General features: G+C 41.1%; 1 protein-coding gene and 1 long non-coding RNA gene across 4 annotated transcripts in view; one reads left to right on the forward strand and one right to left on the reverse strand.

The window, feature by feature from the left end:
- LOC120532695 (tumor necrosis factor alpha-induced protein 8) overlaps nt 1-6186 on the forward strand; it is a 79374-nt gene extending 73188 nt beyond the window's left edge. For all 3 annotated transcript variants that reach the window (XM_039758983.1, XM_039758984.1, XM_039758981.1), the window contains exon 2: nt 4081-6186. In XM_039758983.1, coding sequence (XP_039614917.1) covers nt 4081-4646 — 566 coding nt within the window. In that variant the 3' untranslated portion in view covers nt 4647-6186. The remainder of the gene's footprint in view (nt 1-4080) is intronic.
- The window catches only part of LOC120532696, a 75907-nt gene that overhangs the window by 21628 nt on the left and 28593 nt on the right, over nt 1-25686 (reverse strand). The window contains exon 2 of the long non-coding RNA XR_005634343.1: nt 24992-25170. This is a non-coding gene — a long non-coding RNA (uncharacterized LOC120532696). The remainder of the gene's footprint in view (nt 1-24991; nt 25171-25686) is intronic.

The following is a 25686-nucleotide window of genomic DNA, read 5'->3' on the forward strand; positions in this document are numbered from 1 at the left end:
AGCATACTTTAACAGTATATTTCCCAAAAACAGAAGTCTGGGAAAAAAGTTGTAAATGTTTGCATTTGCTGTGACCTGTGCCAACATTTGCTTTGGTGGTGTGAAGTTAGGTATTTATTCAATAACTGGAATGTAGTGATCAGCAAGGCTGCCTCACTGCTCCAGCAAACATGCTTCAATTTTTGACTTGTCACTGCTTGTGTGGAGTTTGTACATTCACATGAGAGGCTTCCCACAATGTGGACATTGGCTTAATGACAATAATAAATAAATTAAATAAGTATGTGTGGCCAGCAACAGGCAGAGATCCCATTCTGTATTGGTTCCTGTCTTGAGACTGAACCCTATCTGGGGCAGGCTCCATCTTCCATCAGCTACATAAAGGACTAATCTGAACAATGGCAGACCAATAATCTTTATCATGATCATTTTTATTTTATTAGATTTCAGTATAAACCTTACTGATAACCAGTCTAGTTTATATTTAAAAAAAAACAAAACAAAATAAAAGGCACTATAATACAAAGTAATCTATCCTGAATAATGTAAATGCTATAGTACTTATGTTCACGGTTTAAGTAAAGACCGTCTTTAACTGCTTGTTGTCCATTCTCTCCTGCCCGTAACAAGATTGTCTGTCCATGTTTTTCTGGTCCCTACAATATTTTTTTTTTCCTGCGTTAAACCACCGCATCTTTCAAATGTCAATTATTCCTGAATACTTAGCAGTACATTGAGATAAGATCATTACAATAGTAAGAGAAGTACCTTATTTTCATTTAGCGCGTGCTGTAAAACATAATGAAAGAATAGTTTGTACCCAAGTCAGAATGTAAAATACAGTTCAAGTAATGTTTAATATTTCTATGATAAAACAAACAAAAATGATTTGCTTGCTAGTAGACTCTTGGTCACTGTATTAGGTTTAGATTAGTTTACATGTGGAAACTGGCATTTATAGTCCATGTGCTTAGTGGATGTACAAGTGTGCTCTGTCTACTCTATATGTACTGACTGTTTTTCCACAACAGCAGAAAATTCACCCATTTAATAATCCTGAGTGGAACAGCCATTCTGCACAAATTTGAACTACCCCACACAAAAAAAAAAAAACATAAGATCATGGCAATGCCAGATTGTGTAAGGTTACTTTACTTTAGATAATATCACACATCATTGTCCACTCAGACCCAGAACTTATTCTGGCAGCTTCAGGAACAAGGTAGGACTCGGGGCATCAGTCCATCACAGCACCCACCGTCAGATGGGGCCACTTTAGAATTGCTGGTTAACCTAACACATGTCTTTACAATGAAACTTTGCTTTTCCTCAAACTTCACTGAGCACTAAACACCATGGTGTCCTTGTGGAAACTGGTTTCATAAGTGGAGCAGAGCTCTGCTGGTATTGAGCTGGAGGGCATACATTTATTAGCTGCCGTCATTGAAAGGAGACAAGTTAGCATATGTATCACTTGAGATTGTATACATGTGTGTAAATGAGAGGGAGGTCAGTGGAATGGTGAGGATGCAGGGAGAAGAGTTGGCTAAGGGGGATGAGTTTAAATACTTGGGATCAACAGTACAGAGTAATGGGGATCATGCAAGAGAGGTGAAAAAGAGAGTGCAGGCAGGGTGGACTGGGTGGAGAAGAGTGTCAGAAATAATTTGTGGCAGACGGGTATCAGCAAGAGTGAAAGGTAAAGTCTGCAGGATGGGAGTGAGACCAGCTATGTTATATGGGCTGGAGATGGTGGCACTGACCAGAAAGCAGGAGACAGAGCTGGAGGTAGCAGAGTTAAAGATGCTAAGATTTGCACTGGGAATGACAAGGATGGACAGGATTAGAAATGAGTACATTAGAGGGTCAGCTCAAGTTGGACAGTTGGGAGACAAAGTCAGAGAGGTGAGATTGTGTTGGTTTGGACATGTGCAGAGGAGAGATGCTGGGTATATTGGGAGAAGGATGCTAAGGATAGAGCTGCCAGGCAAGAGGAAAAGAGGAAGGCCTAAGAGAAAGTTTATGGATGTGGTGAGAGAGGACATGCAGGTGATGGGTGTAACAGAACAAGATGCAGAGGACATGAAGATATGGAAGAAGATGATCCATTGTGGCAACCCCTAACGGGAGCAGCCGAAAGAAGAAGGAGAAGATCCCTTCAGATTGTAACTAAACTGATATACAGTATTTGACAATCTTCTGTTGCTGTCTCTTACACATTTAAACCATTTTGGTATAAGACTTAAACGGAGTTGTGAAGCACAGTTTAGAATGGATGACCCCAGTTAAAAGTTTTTCTAGCCTGGAATATTCAGTAGCATTGATGATGGAGCTAAGATTGTTGTTTGAGTGTCAGCTATGTAACAAAAAGATTGCATTTCAGTTAGTTTTCCCCTTTGGTACCTGATTGCTGGTATTATCATCAAAGTATCAAATGGCAAAAATCTTACTATAAACTCGGACGAAATGGATGGTCTGGGTGTACAGTATGTGTATACAGTATCTCATCACATCTTCCCAAACTGCTTTTCCTAGTGAGGGTTGTGCCAATATGCATATATAAAGTAGGCAAAGTAAAACATAATGCTGTTTGTGTGCCTTCAGTCAGGAAAAGCCAGTGGGGAAAAAAACTGCTTAAAGACAGTTTAATAAAAGCAGACAGATTGCTAGATGCTAGCTTATTTTGTCACAAAACACTTTATCAGTCAGTCTACAAATCTGCTTTGCACTTGAGAACCCAAATAGAAGTGCTGGTGAAGCAGAGATGTCTGACCAGTTAGAGACTGAGGCGGAAATCATTGATTAGTGTCTAGTGAGTCCTCAAGTCACCTTCAGGAATGATTGCTGGGCTTGTTTTCCTCACGTGATGTTCAGCCACAGTTAGGAAGATGGTGTTAATCAGGTGCTGCTGTGGACTGCTAAATGTATTTACTATGTATTTATTTATTTATAAAGCACTTTAAAAACAACATTATGGTTGACCAAAGTGCTGTACAATAAAACCCAACATATCAGACACACAATAACCAAAGAGTAAAAGAAACAGAAACACATAAGAGCTGAAGAAATTCATAATAAAAAGTATGCAGATAGTCAATATCTCGCACTGGGTTAAAGTGAAAGAGCCTGCCTAACGTGCAACGGCAAATCGTTCCTGAGTTTTGGAGCTGCAACTGAAAAAGCCTTGGAGTTTGCATCGTGTCTTAGGAACACGTAAAAGCAACTGGCCTGCTGACCCGAGAGTGTGAGACGGTATATAAGGGCGCAGCAGTTCAGACAAATAAAATGGGGCACAACCATTTAAGGATTTCAAATCAAATACAAGGATCTTAAAATGGATTCAAAAATGAACTGGAAGCCAGTGAAGGGAAGTCAAAATCAGGTAGTGTGCTCATGCTTTCTTGAAATAGCTTGAAATATGTCAAAACTGTGTAAACATGAAGGAATACAAAATGACTCTAATTATAGTGTGTGTGAGTGTGTGTATTAAATGTGACATAAGCTATGCCTTTGATTATTTTTAAACTCACAAGTACATACTTTGCATGCTGCTAGATTTTCAGCTGTCTTCTTCATTGCTAGTTCAAAATGTCTCCTCCATCCACTTAGTGGGTAATCGAGGGAAGCCTTTTATGTGCAGACCTCTAGGCACAGTAGAGCCAGGCCTGAGTTTGTTTATCCTGGTTTTAGGAGGAAGTGCTTTCCTGTTTCTCTGGGCGTGTGGCACAGGTTTGACCTGTTTTTGGATAAATGTTTTTCCCACTGTTGTCTGAGAGACTAATCTCCATATACTTTTCAAACACACATTCAAATATTAAAATGCAGATGTGTTTTATTGGATGCTGCTGACCGGACGATTGGAAGAGTAGCAGTGCTTACAGGAGGCCTGCACATTCCTCCTTGTAACCGAGAGCCCCATAAAGGGAAGAAATATGCAGACCTCCATCAAATTAGCTAATCAACTCTTGTCAATGTGACTTTGGTTATATATATATATATATATATATACATACACATACACACACACACATAATTTATTTTCAAGTGTATTAGTGATTTACTTTGTCTTTTTTTTTGCAGTGGCCTTAGATGCTTTCAATTCCAAAAACCTTGCAGTCCAGGCACAGAAGAAGATTCTGGGAAAAATGGCATCCAAATCGATTGCCACCATCCTGATAGACGACACCAGCAGTGACGTGTTGGATGAACTCTACAAAGTTACCAAAGAGTACACCCAAAATAAAAAGGAGGCAGAAAAAATTATTAAAAATCTCATAAAAATCGTCATTAAATTGGCAGTCCTATACAGAAACAACCAGTTCAACTCTGAAGAGATTGCCTTGATGGAGACGTTTAAGAAGAAAGTTCACACGCTGGCAATGACGGTCATTAGTTTCAACCAGGTGGAGTTCACTTTTGACAGAAATGTGTTGTCCAAACTGCTACAGGACTGTAAGGAATTACTTCATCAAGTTATTAACAGGCACCTAACCCCCAAATCTCACGGACGTGTCAATAAAGTCTTTGATCATTTTTCAGATTGCGAGTTCCTCGCTGCTTTGTACAATCCGTTTGGAGCCTACAAAGCTCATCTGCAAAAAATCTGTGTTGGCGTGAACAAAATGCTGGACGATGGGAACATTTGAGCAAGTCGTCCCCTTAACATCTGATTTTTGCTTTGCATAGCGATATCAACAATATGGAGGACACCTCTGTAAAAAGAGGGGGGGGAAATGTGTACAGTTAACATGTCCCAGCATGGGTTGCTTTTTGTATCCGGAGGTTTCTGTTGTGCGGCGTGCTCGGCTCCCAGGGTTATTTGTTCTGCTTTGTTTTAGCAGGCCATTGCACAGCAGTAAAGGGAGAGTCTCGCTGGGCCGGGAGGTGATAGTAACCTCTGTCTCTTGAAATACAAGCAAATGCCAAATATGTATGCTCATGTACAAATTCTTCTTATTATTATTTACTGTTTTATAGGGGCAATACACTTCTATATATAAATAATGCTCAATGTAAAAACTTATGTTGTTGAAAAAAGCCTTTGAATCTGTTTTATTATTACAGAACTTTAAATATTTATATAAAAAAGAGATACAGAAATGTTTTATGTACTTCAAGGTTTAATATTAAACCTTTGTGGAGTTAGGAAATACTTTACGATTCTAAACCTTTTCAAAGTATTTACTGTGATGTGGCGAGTGTTTTGCTACAGCATGAATGTTCGACATCCTTTAAATGTGATCAGATGAGGTCAAGCCAGTCGTGTTCGTAGTGCCCAGGAAAGTTAACGGCACACACTGCTCCACAATTCCTGTTTGTTTTGTGTTTCTTCTACCTGAAAAGTGCAGTTTAGTTTGTTTGTGGACGTGCTGATTGTACAGACAGCTCGGTATGTTTGCCTTCGCGTGCGTACCGTTTCGGTAACAGTGACTTTGTAAATATTGCAATGTAATAATGTTTTCATGTCATTCTTTAGGTCTCTAGTGACTGTAAACATTCTAAATATTAATATAAAGAAATGGATTTCTCCGAACATCTGCTATCCATTTGAAAGAGAAACGTGCAAGCGCAGAGGGTGATTCTCCCTGGAGCCGTTGTCATTTCTTATTCTCTGTTTTAAGAGCAATACGTTCAGTTTAAAGGCGAATGATCCTCCTGGGGTACACATTTGAAGAGACCCCCCTCTAATCATTCACATGTTGCATTCCTGTCCATATTATGATTACAGACACTGCAATGTGTCCATCAGGGTGGTATGAAATCTGCCCTGGCATCTCTACGTTGTGAAATTTCCATGTTGCATATCATTTTTGTTTTCTTCTCTTCCTCACTTGTCGTAGGGTACTCCTTTTTTACTTTTGTTGGTTTAAGCGACATTTCAGGACACACGTAAAAAGGAACAGTTCCATTGCTTATTGTAATGTAACCAAAAAAAAACTTGAAAGGTACTTGGTTTAAGTGGACACAGTGACTTCGGGTCTTTAGTATTTTTGTTTTTATGGTTTTTCTGAAGATTATTGAAGAATTACTTTAAATTTTCTGAAATCTTATTCTTTCGGTGAGTTGTAGTGGTCTTTGAATATTCTGAACTATACTTCTGGAAGATACCGCACCTTTCTTCTGATCTCTAGTAATTTCCTTTCTGAGAATCCCTTCCTTAAATAAAATATTTTTGTTTTACACACACGTTGTTGCGTTTTCTGTTTTTTCTTTTTTTCATTTCAAGAACTACGCCTGGTCAAGACGCTGTACGCACCCCACCTGCTCTCACCCGTCCACAGCCAGCCTGCTCACAGTTACTGCGAAAGCTAAGATGCACATCTTTGGGCTCTGGTGCCTGTCAGGCCTGGGATGAAACTGCTGCGTGTGGATTTGTCCAGCAGCACAGATGATGAATTTAAAAATCTAGCCATCGATTTCTCTCACCGGCTTATGTTGGGTTTTTTTTTTTTTGAGCCACAGGAGGACCAAAGCCTATTCTGGCATATTTGGCAGAAGGCAGCATAAAGCACCCTTCAGTGGATTCCCAAAAACTGTAAAGTATACTTCCTGTTATCTAAAGCAGTGATTGTCAGATTTGTTTTTTTTTTTTACTAGGACCGAAAGTCTGCAGCCATAACTGTTTTAATCACTAGTGCTGTAGAATTGAATGCTATTATGCAGGAAATGTACCTAAAATCTGCAGAAAGTGCTTTACTCGGGCAATTCCCAGATTATGCTTTGAGACCAGCACACGTCAGGTTTGTCAGGCTGTTGTAGACCCAAAGACTTCCAGGTTAGGTTGACTGGCATCACATCATGTCAAGAAACATTTTGGCAGGATGAAACTAAACCTAGAATAAGCGGGTTCTAAAAATAATAAGTAAATAAAATGCTGATTATCAGTAACAATTACAATCTGTAGATAACATATAACAGATATACAGACAGTATGGGGGTGCAGTGCTCAGAGCTGCTTACTAATGAATCCAACAAAACGCTTTGAGCTTTAAACCTGAACAAGATATTGTGCAGTGCTGATAACGTGCTGGAAGTGATCGCTCCTGTTGGGTGAAGTACATGTGCTAGTATTTCTGATTTATAATGCATGTTTCCTCTTTCAAAGCCATAAAAACAAGTATTGTGCTGTAGGAAAGTAAGGGGTTGTAATGAGAAAAAGAACTGATTGATTGATGTTAATCAATTGATTATCAGTTTTTATTTTGGTGATGCCAGTAATTAATTAATTTGGTAAGGCACCTGCTTTATTTTCTTTAACTTGCTGTGTAGGGGGAGATTCCAGCAGTTACACTTTTATATGCAGGTAACTGAAGCACACTTGTTTTAAGAAACAGAATAACACAGTTTATTGGTTCCTGCCTTGTGCCCTGTGTTGGCTGGGATTGGCTCCAGCAGACCCCCGTGACCCTGTATTCGGATTCAGCGGGTTAGAAAATGGATGGATGGAAATGAACAGTTTTATATTACCAAACCTTCATGGATGATGTCTAATTCTGTGTAGAGCTCAGTGTTGCTGCTGGGTTCAAATGGAGGACTAATCTCGCGTTGGAGTGCTCTCTTGGCGCTTGCTACGTGGCCCTGTGTTTGTGGTATGGTGTGACGATGCCGTTCTCAGTTTGATGTTAAGCTCTTGGCTGTGACCTCTGTAATGTCTCGGGGAAGCGTTACTGTTTCTGGCACAAGGAAATGCATAGGCACTGAGGCTCCCTTCTTGAGGTAATGCTGTACTTCAGTCTTCTCAGACAGAGCTCAGCCACTGGCACATAGTTTGACTTGGCAGAGTCAGGGTTCAGGGTGTCCAGCTCCAAGGCTGTATGGGAGAGTAGCTTCCAGGCCAAAGAATGTTTCTGAGATTTTTGCTCTGCAAAGAGTGGGTGGCTTCTCTTCCCAGAGAGAACTGATCATCTGCTGTCAGCACCCCAAAGAGACTGAATAAAGAATGCAGCTAGCTTTTTGGGGGAGGTCGTTACCTCAAGTGATTGGACCAAAGTCTGTTCCAGTTACAGATCTAGTGCCTGCCGAGAGAAGTGATATTTTGTCAGTCACATCCAGCAGAGTTCAGTTTACAGCTATAAACCTAAAATGAATGTCCATCTGGGCACCTTTTTGTCGCATGCCCAGCATATACTGTATGGATTTTTAGAAATCATATTCAAGAATCTACTCGCACTGCACAATGGAGTAGCCAGTTGTATATATGCTAAAACTGTACAAGCATGTTTAGTGTACCAGAGTGGCAGATCTTCAATTTTAAATTGTAGATGCTTGTTTGTTTGAGGGAAACAACAAAAAGGATGTACGAAGTGGGCAAAGGTGACATCAGAAAAAGAGACAGAGAGACATGTGACCTTTTCATCTAAATATCGCAAGACATAAATCGTGTATTTCGTCAATCACTGAAGCAAAAGCCACCCCAGGACAACTTCCAAATCTTGACATTCCTCGTAAGCTTTTTCTAAAGACTATATGTATGTAATATATTGCTGTCTATATGTTCTTTTATATTTTCTCCTACTGGTGGTATTATTCTTAATAAGCACCACTTTGCTTTTAAATTTCTACACTTTGTCTTTATAGCTAGAGTGACTGAAGTAATACAGTAAATATTAGGGACAACCGGAGCAGTAGGAAGTTGCCATACGCTCCAGTCTGCGGAGTTTGTCAGGCTGGGGTGGGGAGTTCCATCCAACAGAAGGAACAGTACAGTGAAAGTCTGACATCATTGGTTGAGCCTTTGTATAGTTAAATATATTCTTGGAGACCAAATATTTAGGTCTGAAATATATGTAGGACATGATGTTTTTGCAAATAAGTCCGTCTCTTAAAGTCCTAGGGAGGGACGGGACGGGCTGTGCATGTGGCATTTATACAGCACTTATGTGGTTAAAGTGCTAGAGAGTGACTTCTGACTTAAGTGGTTTCTATGTGTGTGTGTGTGTATATATTTATGTATGTGTCTGTTAATTTATGGTGCGAGAGTAGACCAATCCGATGAGTTCACTTAACCCTGGAAAACAGATCTACGCCCTACAAGGAAAGCAAGTAAGGGTAAATCGAGAGTAACATCTCAGTAGTACAGCATGTTTGGTCTGATTGACATGCCACGATGTTTGTGTTCAGACTATATGTGAACATGGCCCAGACAGACGTTTGTACCCATTGATGTTTTGCAATAAAGCTTTACCACTTAAAAAAAAAATAAATAAATAAATAACACAGCCTGCACTTCTGTGGTCTGAAATTACAAAGAAAAAAAAACATGTAATTGAACACGCAAATGATTGGAAAGGCATTGACAATACTGTCTGTCTATTTAACACACAGAATTGGAGGTATGTAACCTACACCATTTACCATAGTGACTGCTTATTGCATGGTTCCTTCAGAAACTTTTCCTAAGATACTTTTAATAAATGTTGAATGTTTGATTGCTTTTAAATAAGCTGGATGAACTTTTACATCTCATGGCAAGTCGCACTGAGTTCTTGTACCTTGTCATTTGTGTACTGCAGAGAACCAGCCTAAACATCTTCTGCAGATGCTGTTTTAATGCTGGATGGGTTTTATCTAATAGAATAAGATGGAGTGGAAAAAAATGGGATGACGTTTGGAGATGTATATCAGTGAGTAATGGTAAAAAAAAAAAAGCAAGCACAATTAAAACTAAAATGTTTTATTCAGACATTGGAATACTGACTGAATCCATCCAGTGCATCATCCTGATTAATGTGGATTAACTCAGCAAAAGAAATGATTCACTCTGTTAGCAACACTCTTAATGATGAATCATTCTGACTAGAATGGTGGTGACTTCAACCAGGGCAACATCAGCATGATCCATTTCTGGACCCAGGCTGCACTCTGTCTATCCTAATGTAAACCTGTGGCACAACTGGGCAGATGTGACCATGTCTTAACTGCCACCTACAAGCCTGTTATCAGACGGCAGCAGTTCTTTTCCAAGCCAGATGTTCTGATGTGTATTTGAGAGGCTTATAATTTCTTATAGTAGAGCTTCTGTAAGTACTGTATATGCTCACATATAAGTCGGGTCTTGAAACCTGAAAAATTGATCATAAAATCAGACCCTGACTTATACGCCTGTTCAAAAATGTGACACTTAATTTTTATTTTATTTTATTTTTTTTACATCTTCTTGCCTCCTCTAATCTTGCATCAGTTTCTCAGACACATTGGTAACTGCGCTGCTGCAACAAAACTCAATTTCTTTCGTTACTTCAACAACATTTAATTTAAAACCAGCCTCATATTTTCTTCTGATCGAATGCTCCATTGTAGATAAGGGATGCTCTTACGATAAAGGTGTATGACGGTGTGAGCTACAAAAAACACAAATTGCTTCAGAATAGTTTGGGAATTACCGTGTGGTCACATAGGCACAATACATTGAAGGAAAAAAAAAAAGGCAGTGTACTCCGTGGTTACTCTCTCAGGTGGGTGTTAGCAATTCATAATCACTTGTACCAATAGCGTGAGTTTTCCGCTTTCAACTTGTACGGCCGACATTCTAAAATACCAGAAATTACACAGTAAAATCAAGTTCCGACTTAATCTGCGGTAGAACTTATCCACGAGTATATATGGTAAGCATTTCACTACCCTTTACGTTATGTTTTAATTGTTTGATCAAATGTCATTTGGAGCAATTTGTGATTACAACATTCATGTCAGTAAGATATCCATTTGGTCACCAAAGTAGAACAAAGTGTCATGGAAATAATACATTCATATTGTTACTAAAAATAGAATGACATATTCTAAAGTGACCAATCAAATGTTGCAGATAAGGTAAGCCATGAGCATCAGCAACTGCAGCATCGACAAACTGTTCCATGTGACTTTTCTTATTGCAGGATGGCAGCTGTAGGTGAGGTGATATCCCAACTGGAGGTTAGTCCCGTTTCCAGCTGCTTATCCATGAAGCTGAGCAGGATTCCCACAATAGGATCCAAATGGTTGAGTGATACTGCATCAAGCGTGTTTTAGTTTTTAACTCAAACATGGTGACACACAAAATGGTGATGAAACAAATTGCCCAAACTAACCATAAATATGTAAGCAAACTGAAACAAAAAATAATTTGTATAAAACCAAAGAAATGTAAGCTGGTGTGGTAAGGCTATTTAAGAGCCCACAAAGGCTTGCTTTGCTCACCCAACCCTACAACTTCATCCTGAAGAGTGCAAACACAATACTGGAAAATGGAAAATCATACAAAAAGAACAAAGAACTGCTGCACCCAACTAATAAACCACTTAATCCACTGTTGGGTTGTGCTGAGGAAATAGCAACTGAACAAAAAGGAAAAACTGAGAATTAGAATTAGGGCAAAAGTCACACTGGCAGAGTCTGGCATAATATAATGGCCAGAAAAGATGACCGCTTTCTCACGTTTGGAGCCTTGGAAAACTTGGAGTTGTGAACTATACGAATGGTAAGAAAACACCAAATAGAAAAAAACCAATTTTATTTGTTTTGGTGCAGATTTCATCCATTTTATTTGTTTATTTTTATTGTTTGGACAGAGATATCATCTCTTGGCCACTTTGTAGCTTTGATTTGTTGCCTTCTCTGTTATTTTGGCTGTTACTGTTAAGCCTACCCTCCTTTAAAGTGTGCATAATCTGCAGAATGAATTGGGATTCCAAGACAGAATAAGCAAAATTAAAATTGGGAGACCGAACACGGAGATCAGAAATCCAAATAATAAAATCAGGGGGAGTGCTAGCACTGAATCTTTGTGGAAGCGCTCACATTAGCTATAAAAAACAAAAAAAACAGAAAAATGGGTTTGTTGGATCCAAAATTAGGATTCCTGCAAGAGTCACAGCTAGTTTAAATAATGGCCAGGTGATAATCTCACACACAACACTGCTGCCGATCACATGGTAGCAGAGAGACATTGTTGCTATAATTAAAAACCGGATAGCAACATTTGAGGAACTTCTGATACAAAATGGCATTGTGATGAGAAAAATAAATATGGGCACAAAATAAGCACGTGGCAAGATTCCAAGCCCCTACTGTGCCACTTCATCACATGACCAGGCTGTTTGTATTAATCATGTGATTGTCATGTTAAGTTTGACGTCACGACTTGTACAACCAGATATTCAGTGGTGCCTCGATTTGTGAGCATAGTTCGTTTCGGAAACGAGTTTGTAATTCAAAGCACTTGTATATTAAAGCGAATTTCCCCATAAAAAATAATGGTCACTCAGATGATTCATTCCACAACCCAAAAATATCCATATAAAAGTTATTAATACAAAATATAAAGTAAAAATAAATAAAACAAATTAACCTGCACTTTACCTTTGAAAAGAATCGTTACCCACACACATGTGGTCACAATGCTTTAGTATACAGTATATGTGCACATGTGATGCACGCTGACTGAGACTGAACATGGGAGATGATTACCCACAATCCCGCAGCAAGAGAGAAGAACCATCGGCTCAGTTGTGATCACGTATCATGCAGCAGATAAAGTGTATACTGTCGGGTTTTCAACAGACCAAAACTTTATTCGAATACAGGTGGAACAAACGTAAGTCTCTTTCAGGAGCGATCCGGGCGCACTGTCAAAACCGGTTGGCACAGCTCTGCCTGTTGATCAAAAGAACATAAAAATCTTCCTCCTCAAAGGGGTGTGGCGGTTCGGGAGCCCTGACCGCAGCAGAGGAGGTCTGGGAGAAGAGAGAGACAAGGCAGTGAGAGACTAGGAAAGCCGCAGTACGGTCTTTTAAATGTTCGAAGCCCCGCGCGAGATGCAGATCATGCGGCACGGCAGCAGGCGAGCAGCTGATCCCGCAAAGACGAGATGAAAAGCTGTGTTTGTTTCCCATTGTATCACTGTTTAAGAGGGAGTTATGAGGAGCGGCCATGTCCCCTTGGGGCCACGTTCACAATAAGTACTATTCGTATTGCAAGACCTCGCTCGTTTATCAAGTTAACATTTATTAAAAATTATTGCTTGTCTTGCAGAACACAGGTTACTTGCAATCCAAGGTTTTACTGTAGTCCCTGAGGTCTCGATGTCCAAGCTTTGGATTCTCTTTTCCAAAGGGTCCCTTTCACCAGTTTTGACTCATCTGTTCAGTCAGAGATGTTTTGGTTCAGCTTCCTCCGAGCTTTCCAGTCTTCCAAAATCTTTTACCGCTTCCTTCAGATCTTTCATACTCGTTCCGGTGTCTTGTCTTTTCCTGGCATGTTTTTTACCAGCCTCTCTTCCACCATACCTCAAAGGTCAGTGTCAGTCTGGAGAGCTTAGCTTCCAGCAATGTTCTGGCTTAATGAGGCTTTTCCATTTCTAGCATTTTTCTTTTAATTTCTGGGCCAGATGCTCCACTGTGGTCGAACTTGGATGCCCAAAAAATTCTGGACAAGTTTGATTTCTTTTAACACAACTTCTCCATTTCCATCTACTGTTAGAATTTTTATTAGTGTTAGTGGACACTAAAAGGTGCCTCCATGAGGACATCAGTGCTAGGAGAGCTTTCTTTGTTTCCTTCTAATACGTATTCTCCTTCTTGCTTTTCTGGATTTGATGATCGTTTTTACTGACTGACATACAGGTATTTCTGATCCACGTATGTCTCTTGATTAAGAACCCAAAGAGAGGAGGAGGAGGAGGAGAGATGTTGCAAGCATGCACTGATACCACACGACCAACCACCTCAGGATCTTCCCAGCTTAGAACCTGAGTGTGGCTGTGCAGCGGGTGACACCTCACCACCACACTAATTCAAATGGAGTAGAACAGTGCGTGGTTTTAACAGTGCCTAGAGTGCCAATCCTGCCACCAACCACCAAGTTTTCCCTGAAAGTTGGAGGACCTAACTGTCCCTTTACTGTTTCCATGTCTTGCTCATTCAAGATCTGAATTTACCACCATACGCTCTAATCTTTGTCATAAAACTGCATGTATTTTAATTCCCTTTTTTTCATATCGATTGCCATGGAACATTTAGACATTAAGAAGATACAACCACAATGCACTGGGAAAACCACCCTGGCCCAATAATTGCTTACTCCATTGACCAAAAAAAAAAAAAGAGAAATTCCTTCCATTGTTACAGAATGCTGCCACCTGGTGGCCTCCCAGTGCTCTACACCTCCCAGTACAGTTCAATGACACAGACTTCCAGGTGTCACATTGAGCTGCCTGTGCCATTGAGTGTACAGCAGGGCACCAGCACTGTGTGTCTGGACTGAACTCATTAGGGGACAGCATTCTTACGCAAGGTCCCTAGTGCACTTCCCTTTTTCTTGCACCCCTGGTGATTACACTTCCACTGTTCATAATAAACTTAATGAGTTTGTGTCCCTCAGCTCAGCTTTGTAACTTATGCCAGCTTCTGGGGGAAAAAAAATCATATCAAGCCAGTAAAGATCATTTGCAGAAATGTCTGTCGCTCAGATGCTTTTGCCTTCAGATAACCCCAAGCTGACTTTCAAGGAAGGCAAACCCAGGGAGCAGCAGCCATTCAGTCCACCAGGATCAGAATCTCTCATGTGCCAGGAACTGAGCGGATGTATACATCTCCCACGCTGACTTTTGGAGTCCTGGCTACACCTTTTTTGGCTGACGGGGTTTGTTTTCCAGAAGAGCTCACGAGGCAGACCCTTTCCTCCTGTTCTATTCTAAACTGATGTTCCTTCATTAAGACTCATCTTTGCTGCCTACGCCCCCACCATTTTCCCTGCTCTGTTTCTGTTATTGCTATTAAATGTTATTCCTGAGGCGATGCTAAAGTCTTTAATAATCAGATGCACAGATGGAGTTAATAATGATGCACAGTAGACATCAGCTTGATCTCTAACTGGAATTCAACAAGTTTCTGCTACCAGGATTTTGGTATTCATTCTTAGTATTTCCCTCACTTTTCAAATAAATCAGTATTTTATTTTGCACCTTTTCATGTTACAGACACTAAAAATCAAACGAGCATGCAGTTCAAACCAACATAAGATAACAGGGAAGATTATAAGAGTCCTGCTTTACCGGTGACCTGCTCTAAACTTCAAGTTGTAAGAACCTGAAAGCAATCTTAGCTGGCCTCGGTCCAGTCAAGGCGGCAAATCTCTTTGGCTGCGGAGACTTCCAAGGAGATCAAACATTGCCTCATGCAAACCTCTTGCATCAGTCGTAGCAGACTGCTGACTGGACACTCTTTGCTTTTCCTCCAGCACCCCTGACTTGCTCAATAACACTGCTGTCCGGCCCTTCTTCACTGCCACATTCATTCATCAAGCACTGTATTTAAAGAGTTGGGACAGGATGTAAAATGCAAGTCAAAACAGAAAGCAGCAGTTTCTAAATGCTCTTTTATCCTTCATGCACTTGAAAACTGTGCACATACAAGACATGAAAAGTTTAAACTAATCAACTTCATTTATTTTGGTAAAAACACACTCATTCTATATGTGTTGCTTTGCAATACGTTCCAAAAACAATGGGACAGGAGTGTGTTTACCGCTGCCTTACCTCGCCTTTCCTTTTAGTAACCATCAACAATCGTTCAGGAACTGAAAGCACTAATTGTTGTAATGTTGGAAGTGGATATTTTTTTCATTTGATACACTTTGTTAATCACTGAGGGGGAATTGTCTTTTTGCATGACCTTTGGAGTTCAGAGTGTAATTTTGTCCCATTCTAGCTTTGCACTGGACTTCAGCTGATCAACAGTCCTGGCTCTCTGTTTCATTATGCACTACATGTTTTGAACAGGAGACAGGCCAGTGTTGACCCCGCAGTCTCCGACTCTGAAGACATACTGTTATAATATGTGCTGAATATGACTTGGTGTTGTCTAACTGAAATAAGCAAGGTCAGATCTGGTCTGGTCTGGTCTGGTCAGGTTGGAGAGGATGCACTGCTACAGCGAGTTGCTACACCTACCATCTGTTGGGATCCTGGTTGGCAAACACATGGTTCAGTCCTACCCTCCGGAAATGACAATCTATCTGCCACAGCCAGGTTTGGCCTCATCCAGCCACTCGGGTCCCCAACAGTGAGGATCTTACGAGCTGGATCACCCTCGGTGAAACGCGCCACATGGCCGCAGTGCTGTAACTGATGCTCCCTCACAATGCAGGTAATGTGCAATGGATGTTCTTGCAGCGCCTATTCTAAACATTATCAATAGTTCATTATTGCATGGCACCGTACCTGATGCACTAAAAGTGTCAGTCATTAAACCATTACTTAAAAAGTCAGACCTAGACCCACACATACTAAATAACTATAGGCCTATTTCAAATTTACCCTTTCTGTCTAAAATACTTGGAAAAGTAGTCACCAGTCAGCTTCAGTCACACCTTACGCATTACAATTTATTTGAGAAATTCCAGTCTGGTTTCCGCACTGGTCATAGTACAGAAACGGCACTAACACGGGTTGTAAATGACATTCTGATATCCTCTGATGAAGGAAACTCCACTGTAATTATGTTGTTAGACTTAAGTGCAGCATTTGACACCATTGACCATTCTATTTTACTGCACAGGCTAGAAAATGATGTTGGGCTTACAGGCACCATGCTCGCTTGGTTTAGTTCTTATTTATCAAATCGATTCCAAAATGTACAGAAATGTGCTGACAGTACTCCATCATTATACACAGAAGTTCAATATGGTGTCCCGCAGGGCTCAGTACTGGGACCTTTACTGTTTTCACTTTACATGCTTCCACTGGGATCTCTCATTAGGAAACATAATGTTAAATTTCACTCGTATGCAGATGACACCCAGTTATACCTTTCATTTAAATCAAATGAAGTTTCTCAGATGTTGTCTTTAATTAGTTGTGTTAGTGAATTAAAGGAGTGGATGAATGAGAACTACTTGTCTTTAAATACAGATAAAACAGAGATGTTAATTGTTGGAGGGAATGATGCTGATCACAACAATATTTTGTCATCATTTAACTCAGTTGGAATCACCATTAATTTTACTGAATCAGCCCGAAATCTCTGAGTTCTCTTTGACTCTAGCATGTCACTTAAAACACATATTACTAAGTTATACAAAACATGTTTCTTTCATCTTAAAAATGTTAGGAAATTAAGGCACTTTCTAAATAAACAGGATTCTGAGAAATTAATTCATGCATTTATTTCTAGTAGGATTGACTACTGCAATGCTGTGTTCACTGGCTGTTCAAACTGTTCTTTATACAGCCTCCAGTTAATCCAAAATGCGGCTGCAAGAATTATTACAAGAACAAGAAAATATAAACACATAACTCCAGTTCTTAAATCCTTACACTGGCTTCTGGTTAAGTTTAGGGCAAAATTCAAAATCCTCATTTTAACATATAAAGCATTAAATGGCCAAGGTCCGGCTTACTTGTCTGAACTTATCATGACTTACAAACCAGAGCGCACATTAAGATCTCAAGATGCCGGTCTGCTTATGATTCCAAGGATTAATAAAATAACAGTGGGAGGTCGAGCTTTTAGTTACAGGGCCCCTAAACTGCGGAATGGTCTGCCTGCTACATAAGAGATGCCCCTTCGGTCTCAGCTTTAAATCCCGGCTGAAGACTCACTACTTCAGTTTAGCATATCCTGACTAGAGCTGCTGATTAACTGTACATACTGCATCTCTGTTGTTAGTCATTAGCACTAAAACATAAGTAACATGATTGTTACAATTTGATTCTAACCCTCATCTATTCTGTTTCTCTTCTCAGTACTCAAATGTGGCACTTGGTGCCATGGCCCACCTGCCAAGTTGTTGTGCCTGCCTATGGTAAAGTCATCCCTGATGGAGGATTGCAGGAATCATGGGAAAGAGGGGTCCTTTCATCGGATTGGCTGGCCCAGCACTGTTTCAGCCATGGAATGGCCAAATGGGGGAGGCAGCTTGATGGATGAGGTCTCCAAGACTCTAAAAATATCCAAATCTTATTATGTGATATCATCTACTGTTAAATTCTGCTGCATACTTCTAAAATGTTTATTTTTATGCTGTATTGAGGATTTGTTCTGTTCTGTGTATTGTATTGTATTGACCCCCTTCCTTTTGACACGCACTGCACGCCCAACCTACCTGGAAAGGGGTCTCTCTTTGAACTGCTTTTCCCGAGGTTTCTTCCATTTTTCTCTACAAGGGTTTTTTTTTGGGGTAGTTTTTTCTTGTCTTCTTACAGAGTCAAGGCTGGGGGGCTGTCAAGAGGTAGGGCCTGTTAAAGCCCATTACAGCACTCCCTGTGTGATTTTGGACTATACAAAAATAAACTGTATTGTATTGTATTGTATTCTGGACTCCATGAGCAACCGTTCATTCAACACAAAGTCAAACCAACGGTACCCAAGGATTTTCCGGAGGGACACAGTACTAAAGGAGTCCAGTCTTCGCCCTCAGGTCACTGGATAGCGTCCATGTCTCACAACCATATAGCAAGACAGGAAGCACCAGGACTCTAAAGACTTGGACCTTTGTCCTTTTGCATTGGTATTGGGAGTGCCACACACCCCTTTCCAGCGACCTCATGACCCCCCCATGCTTTCCCAATCTGTCTACTGACTTCACAGGAAAAGTCACCAGAGACATGAATGTCACTGCTGAGGTAAGTAAACCTCTCGACAAGGTCAACACTCTCTCTGCAAACAGACACACTGCTGATGGCCGTGCCCAAGAGGTCATTAAAGGCCTGGATCTTGGTTTTTATACAGGACACTCACTAAGTCTCTCGAGAGCACTGAGCAAAGCCTCCATTGACTCTGTTAAGAGCATCATCAGCAAAGTCAAGATCAGTGAATCTTTCTTCACCAACAGATGCCCCACAGCCACTGGACCCCAGGGCACTGCCCAACACTCAGTCCATGCAAGCACTGAACAGAGTAGGAGCAAGAACACACCCCTGACGAACACCAGAATCAAATGGGGAAAAATGCAGAAGTTCTGCCTCCACTCTGCACAGCAGTCACAGTACCAGTGTACAGGCCAGCCATAATATCCAGCAACCTATAGGTGATCCTTGCAGTCTCAGGATGCCCCACACAGCAGCTTTATCAGCTGAGTCAAACAATCAACAAAGGCTGCAAAGAAATTCTGCCAATATTTGCATTTGCACTCTATGAGAACCTTAAGTGCCAGGATGCAATTGATGGTGGACTTTTTAGGTGTAAAACCAGACTGTTCTGGTCACTGGTAGGTGAGCAAGTGATCACGGATCTTATTGAGGATGACCCTAGCAAGGACCTTACCCGGCACCGAGAGCAGTGTTATCCCCCTGTAGTTCACACAATCCAGGATCACTCTTCCCTTTCCTGATAGGGACGTCAAGTCAGTTGGGATGGAGCTTGTCTCCCAAATGGAAGCAAAGATTGGTTGTAATGCCAGAATGTCAGCCTTACCACCAGCCTGGAGAAGTTCACCCAGGATACCACAGATCCCTGTAGCCTTCCATACCCTCAGCTGGTTCACCACTTGTGCAAACAGCTAATTGGAGGATCAGCCTCAAGAAAAAGATGTCAGCTAGATAAGTGTTTCACAATTCAGTTGCAGTCTGTAGAATTTTTGACAGTCAGCGGAGTGCTACTGCTCCGTGGAATATTTTTGCCTATCTGTGAAAATCCATGAATTCTCAGCTAATGTTTTTTTTAGCCTATGTGAAAATTTTTCAGAATGTTTTGTATGGACGCTCAAAACACTAAGGGGGAATAACTAGTCTATTTCAATCTAATATTAGTAAATCTGGACACTAGAAACTCGTGTTAATAAATCTGGGCAATAAAATCTTCAGTTTCAGAACTCCTAAATCAGACTTAAAAAGCGAGTACCACCATTTATGTATGTCCACTTCAGACACAGAAACAGAGTAAATAAGTTTATTACATTTCCCACCTCCCTAGTCCGTAAAGATTTTCTTAGTCTTCTGCTGGTCCACAAGTCAAAACTTTTCTGGGCTAGATGGCAGCAGATGCGTATTTACCCTTCAGCATTAATGGCACCTTCAAAGATGTGCAAGGTTCTCATGTCATGGATGCTAACACACCCCCGTACCATGCCAGAAGCTGGCATTGGTAACAATTGGGAAGATACTTTTCTTCTTTAGGCCGGAGAACATTATGTTTTTTTTTCAAGTTGAAAAGCTGAGCTTGTCAGTACACAAAGACTTATCTCAGATGGGTTTTAGCCCAAAGATGTTGCTGATGTTTCTAGATGTTGCTGCTACATTGTTTTTGGTTTGTGTAGTATAGTTTTAGCTTGCATCTTTACAAAGGAACAACGGTTCCCCTAAGTATTCCTGAACCCATGTGGTTCCATTTATTATTTTTTTTTTTACCTAATGCCTTTTGAAGACTCAAAGACTGTAGGATTCAATACTGGTTTGTGACCTTGTTCTTTATGTGTACAATTTTTCCATATTTTGTGAATCTTTGAAAGATGTTATGGACTGTAGATGGTGAAATCTCAAAATTCTTTGTAGTCATACATTAAGAAATGTTATCTCTAAATGGTTCACATACTCATTCTGGAAGTTTAGTGCTAAGTGGCGAACCACGACGCATTCTTGCTTGTAAATGACAGACCCTTTCATGGATGCCCCAAACACAATGGCTTCTCCTGTTAATCCCCTACTTACCTGTGGAGAGTTACGAACAGGTTTTTATGATACGTTCCAAAGGTAAATAGGCGCTTGCTCCACATTTTGTGGAACGTGTTGCATGCATCAAAATTGGAATTATTTATGAGGTATAATGTTAAATATCTTGTCTGTGTACGGTTTTCTAATAGATAGGTGTCAAAGAGCAATTACAAATTGCTGCTGTTTTTACTTTGATTTTCATACATTATGTATATTTTCCTAACACTTTTGGAAATCGGGTTTGTAAATACTCTGCCCATTCATCCACACTGCAACCAACTAAAGTCAGTTCTGGGCGGAGGAATTGGAGTTTATCATGGAGGACATGCCGCCGTCCATTTCTTGTCCTCACATGGAGAGGATGGCTGGCTGCGAACCCTGGGACTCCGAGTCCACAGCTAAAGGAAATTTCTCCTCCTGAGCTGAGCAAGCAGGTCTCTTGATTTGTACACCACATCTGGTAGGGTATTATAGTAGACTGTGATGAGAAACAAAGTGATTCCATGACGGTGATATTTGGAGACTTGTCTTGGATAGCTCAGGAGACCTGTGCCTGTGACAGGAGGTTGAGAGCAGACCAAGGCTGACTCCAACTTCGGTTTAATAAGATCCCTGATCAGACACATTATAGAAGTCAAAAGGCCTGCTTGCTCAGCTGAGTATGGGAAGTTTCTTTTCGTGAAGCTACATAAGTAGTTGCTTCTGCCTTAAGGCCCTGGATTCATGGCCAGCTCCTTCATGTGAGGACATGAGATGGTGAATGCTGAGATCCTGAGTGATCCCTCGCTGGTGACAGTGGAAAACAAGTCTTGCACAGGGAAGCACCCTTTTGTATAGCACACACCTACTTTGAAAGAAATTATTGTAAACTACAGGAGAACAAAAGAGAAAGATAACCTCCTCCAGTACATAGAAGTAGAAATGCGTAGAGTTCTAGGGGGTCTACATATCAAAGGATCTCACAACATCTCTTAATACTAATTGCTTAATTGAGAAAGCTCAACAACATCTGCATTATCTCAGGAACTTGCGACAAGTCCATTTACCTCAACGGTTTTTGAAGAACTTTTATCACAGCACCATTGAAAGAATTCTGATCTATGGTTTAACTGTGTGGTATGCTAATTGTACAACTGAAGATTGTAATAATCTCCTTTGTGTGTTGAAGGCTGCCCAATGGATCATGTGGGGGTGGGGGTGTCAGATGCATGCGCATTGGGGGGCAGTCTAAGGGCTTAATTGAGGGCAAGTCAGGGGTTGATGAACTGCACTAATGCTTTTTCTCCCTCTTCCACAGACCGCCAATAGGAAAGGCCAACTAGAACTCCACCCACTTCTGTTACCAGACCACACCCTTCCACAGAACTCGACTCCAGCTCCTGCCCTGCACCTATAACACCCGAGCACTTTGCTCTCCAGTTCAGTCACTGTTTTGACTCAGTCTTTTATGATTACTCTGTTTCTCTTAATTGAAATACTGCATTGTAGCAATAGACAGGGTCTAGACTAACCAACTGAGAAATAAGGCTAGAACTATCACTAGACATCCATCTATTTGTCCCATTACCATCAGAAAAGTGGTATAGGACAATTGGATCCCAGACTCATTCTTTCAAGAGCCATATTCTTCATCTCCCATTCCCCAACTCAACGCGGCCTTCGGTTCCCCTGTGGACAGCTAATATACACACAGACACACAGTAAGTACAGATATGTGTTCACACAATTGAACTTCCAAGGACTGATACGCTTTCATTGACAAACATGGGGCTATTTAAGTAAATACCATTTATTCATTATATTACATCAGGGTATTACCTCATAATCACTGCAGACTGTCAAGCATGTTGCGTTTTGGTAAATAATGTCTCTGGGCCTCCCTGCTGTGTCCCTTGCGGCCCCCATGGTATCCAGCAGGGCTGTGAAGGAAAACTCCAATATCCATGTTGCCCTGCTGTTTTTTAGGGCACCTCCATGCTGCCAGAAGGGCTCCATCTAGCGGCGTGGGGGTGTTGGCTGGGATGAAGGGCCGGCCATATCTCACTATATATATATATATATATATATATATATATATATATATATATATATATATATATATATATATATATATATATATATATATAGTGAGATATGGCCGGCCCTTCATCCCAGCCAACACCCCCAAGCCGCCAGGTGGAGCCCTCCTTGCAGCATGGAGGTCCCCAGAAGACCAGCAGGGCATCATGGACAATGGAGTTTTTATACACAGCCCTGCTGGATGCCATGTGGGCCACTAGGGGACGCTGCAGGGAGGAATAGTGGATATTTTCCCTACGCCCTGGAAGTACACGTGGACAAGAGGAATGATGTGCTTCCGGGGTGAAGAAAAGAACCTGTACCTGACCCGGAAGTGATTGAGAGTCACATGGACTGTGGACTGGAGTAAATAACTTTATACATGATGTTACTTACACACTGTAAATATAATATATGCTGTTCTTTTCAACAGCCATTTTATTGGTTTAACTGTTTGCAATGCTTACAGGTATTTCTATTTCAGTGTTGATTTGCATGTCTATTTTTTACATACTTGGCTGTAAAGGCAGAGATGTCAACTACATTGTGTTGTACAGAAGTATAATGACAATAAAGATTCTCTCTCATGCATATGGGGCCGTCTGTAGGATGAGATCCCTGGCATGCTGAATATGTGCAAAATCCTCAAAGACAGTGGCCAGGCCAGGACTGAAACCTACAGCTTAAACATAGGACTCCAGATGTGTGAGGAGACTGTGCTAACTACAGCATCACCATTCTTCCTATATAATACGCTACCGTGGCTGTTCATTTGTCTGTCCTGGATTTTAAATCACCAGTAGCTCACAAACCGTTTCACCTATTGACCTGAAATCTGGTACACATATACTACGTCACGTCTACTGTCCACTTTCAGGGTGATGATTTTTATTCCTCTTTTTATTTTATTTTATTGTAGAATTACCTCTCGGCAGCGAGCAGTAGGGCGGGGCATGTGTACGGGCGCTGCTCTCATCCCTACCACATTTAATGCGAAAAGTTGCCGATGAAAGAAGAGAAGAAGCCACCCACTAATGTGGAGAAAAGAAGAGCTGCTCAGGAAGAGGCAAGCGCATCAACCTCTGAGCAAACGAATGATAAACGTACAGAGAAAGAGTATGAAAACTATAAGTCAAGTGTATTTACTGCACATTATCGTGCAGTACGCCATTACTGGTGATAAATCATACAATTGGCAATTCCCAATCATTTTCCTAAACCCTCAAATTTCCTAACAATAAGTGACCTATGATAAGCCAGGCAAAACCTGAAAAAATATTGCTTGTGCATAACTGAGCTGCGAAGAAAACGTCACTGTAGAAGTGGCCATTTTTTTATCAGGCTGCAAGCAGCCCAACTCCTTGTCTAAGAGTGGGCAAGTCACACTAATAAGGAAAATTCTGGTGAACATGTTCAGTGAAAGTTTAAACAGACGCCATGACAAGAAATACAGGAACCAGAAAGTGTGGAACTTAATTGTCTGCAAAGGCAGAATGCTTTGTCAATTCAGACAGTGATGTCAAAAGCATAGTGAGGTTGGCTAAGTTTCTGAAACAAAAAAATACAATGAAAAAATGTAAAACCACAAAGCATTAGACAAGTGTTAACTGCCACCGAGACAGACAAAGGCACAGATGGTGAGCAACTGGTTTGCTTCTCTTTTTACTCGCCAGCCCTCACACGTCTGGCAACATGACAAGAAGGAAAGAGTTACAACAGGTCATAAATGATGGCAGCGCCCAGGCCCACTCTCGGGTTTTAATCACTGCTGAGTGTGAGTTTATCTACAATACCAGAAACCTGTTCAGTTCTTTTGAGATAGAAACTTTTATTAGTTTTCTTTTGTCTGTTTATCTGGCAAATACCAAAATAGAAATTTCAGAGTTTCTTACAGAGGTTTTGTAATATGGCAGAACAACTGACTCTGCATCATTCATAGATGTGTGGCTGTCAGTAAGCAGAAAGTTAGCATTTCAAGTTGCCTAATTAGACATTTCAAGTTACCCGTGCCCTATGATAAGTAAAGAGAGTGGTGGAAGGGTGAAAATAAATCAAGCAAGAATGGAAATACACTGTAGAATGAAGAACAGACTGCGGTGGGTTGGCACCCTGCCCAGGATTGGTTCCTGCCTTGTGCCCTGTGTTGGCTGGGATTGGCTCCAGCAGACCCCCGTGACCCTGTATTCGGATTCAGCGGGTTAGAAAATGGATGGATGGATGAAGAACAGATGCAGGTTCAAAAGTTGGAGGACCAAGCCAATACTCCTCATTTAAAGAACAAACTTAAATGAGACAAACAAAAATACTCACCAACTTCCATTAACAATTCATTAACTGCTTCAGTGGAGTGCGTCTCTGCAGCAGTCTAACTTTCCAGCTCTCCTTAATGTTAGACCAAAACAAAAGACCTTGACTTCTGTCGGCCAGCCTTTTATATATCCCTTGGCCTAGGAGGGGTAGGGCTCATCTGACACTGTGGTCCTCCAAGACTGCAGAGAGAAAGACAAGGTGGTTTGTTACTGTGCCCTCTCTCTTCCCATAGTGGCATCTCTTATCTCACTTGCATGTGGGTGACATGCAACCCCGCCAGTGTGACCCCAGTATCGTAGGCAAATCTGGGTGAGAGGTCATAGACCTGGAAGAGTGTGTCTACATTAGAGTGAAGCAATCCCTTCTAGTGGTGTACCACAAACTTGTATGGCTGAAGGCTAAGGAACCACCATGTCCGTCAGGGATTTGTTTCTTTGTGCATTGGAACAGTGCATGGTCCATGATCAAAGTAAACTCCCTATCAAGTAGGTAATAGTGGAGCTGATAGATGGCAAGGGCTTCACTCTTGATAGCAATGTACCTCGTCTTCCAGTTCAAGAGTTTATGGCTTAGATGTATGATGGGGCTGCGGTGGGCTGGCGCCGTGCCTGGGGTTTGTTTCCTGCCTTGTGCCCCGTGTTGGCTGGGATTGGCTCCAGCAGACTCCCTGTAGTTAGGATATAGTGGGTTGGATA

This window comes from Polypterus senegalus, chromosome 7, assembly GCF_016835505.1.
Source record: "Polypterus senegalus isolate Bchr_013 chromosome 7, ASM1683550v1, whole genome shotgun sequence".
In the NCBI taxonomy this organism is placed as follows: Eukaryota; Metazoa; Chordata; class Cladistia; order Polypteriformes; family Polypteridae; genus Polypterus; species Polypterus senegalus.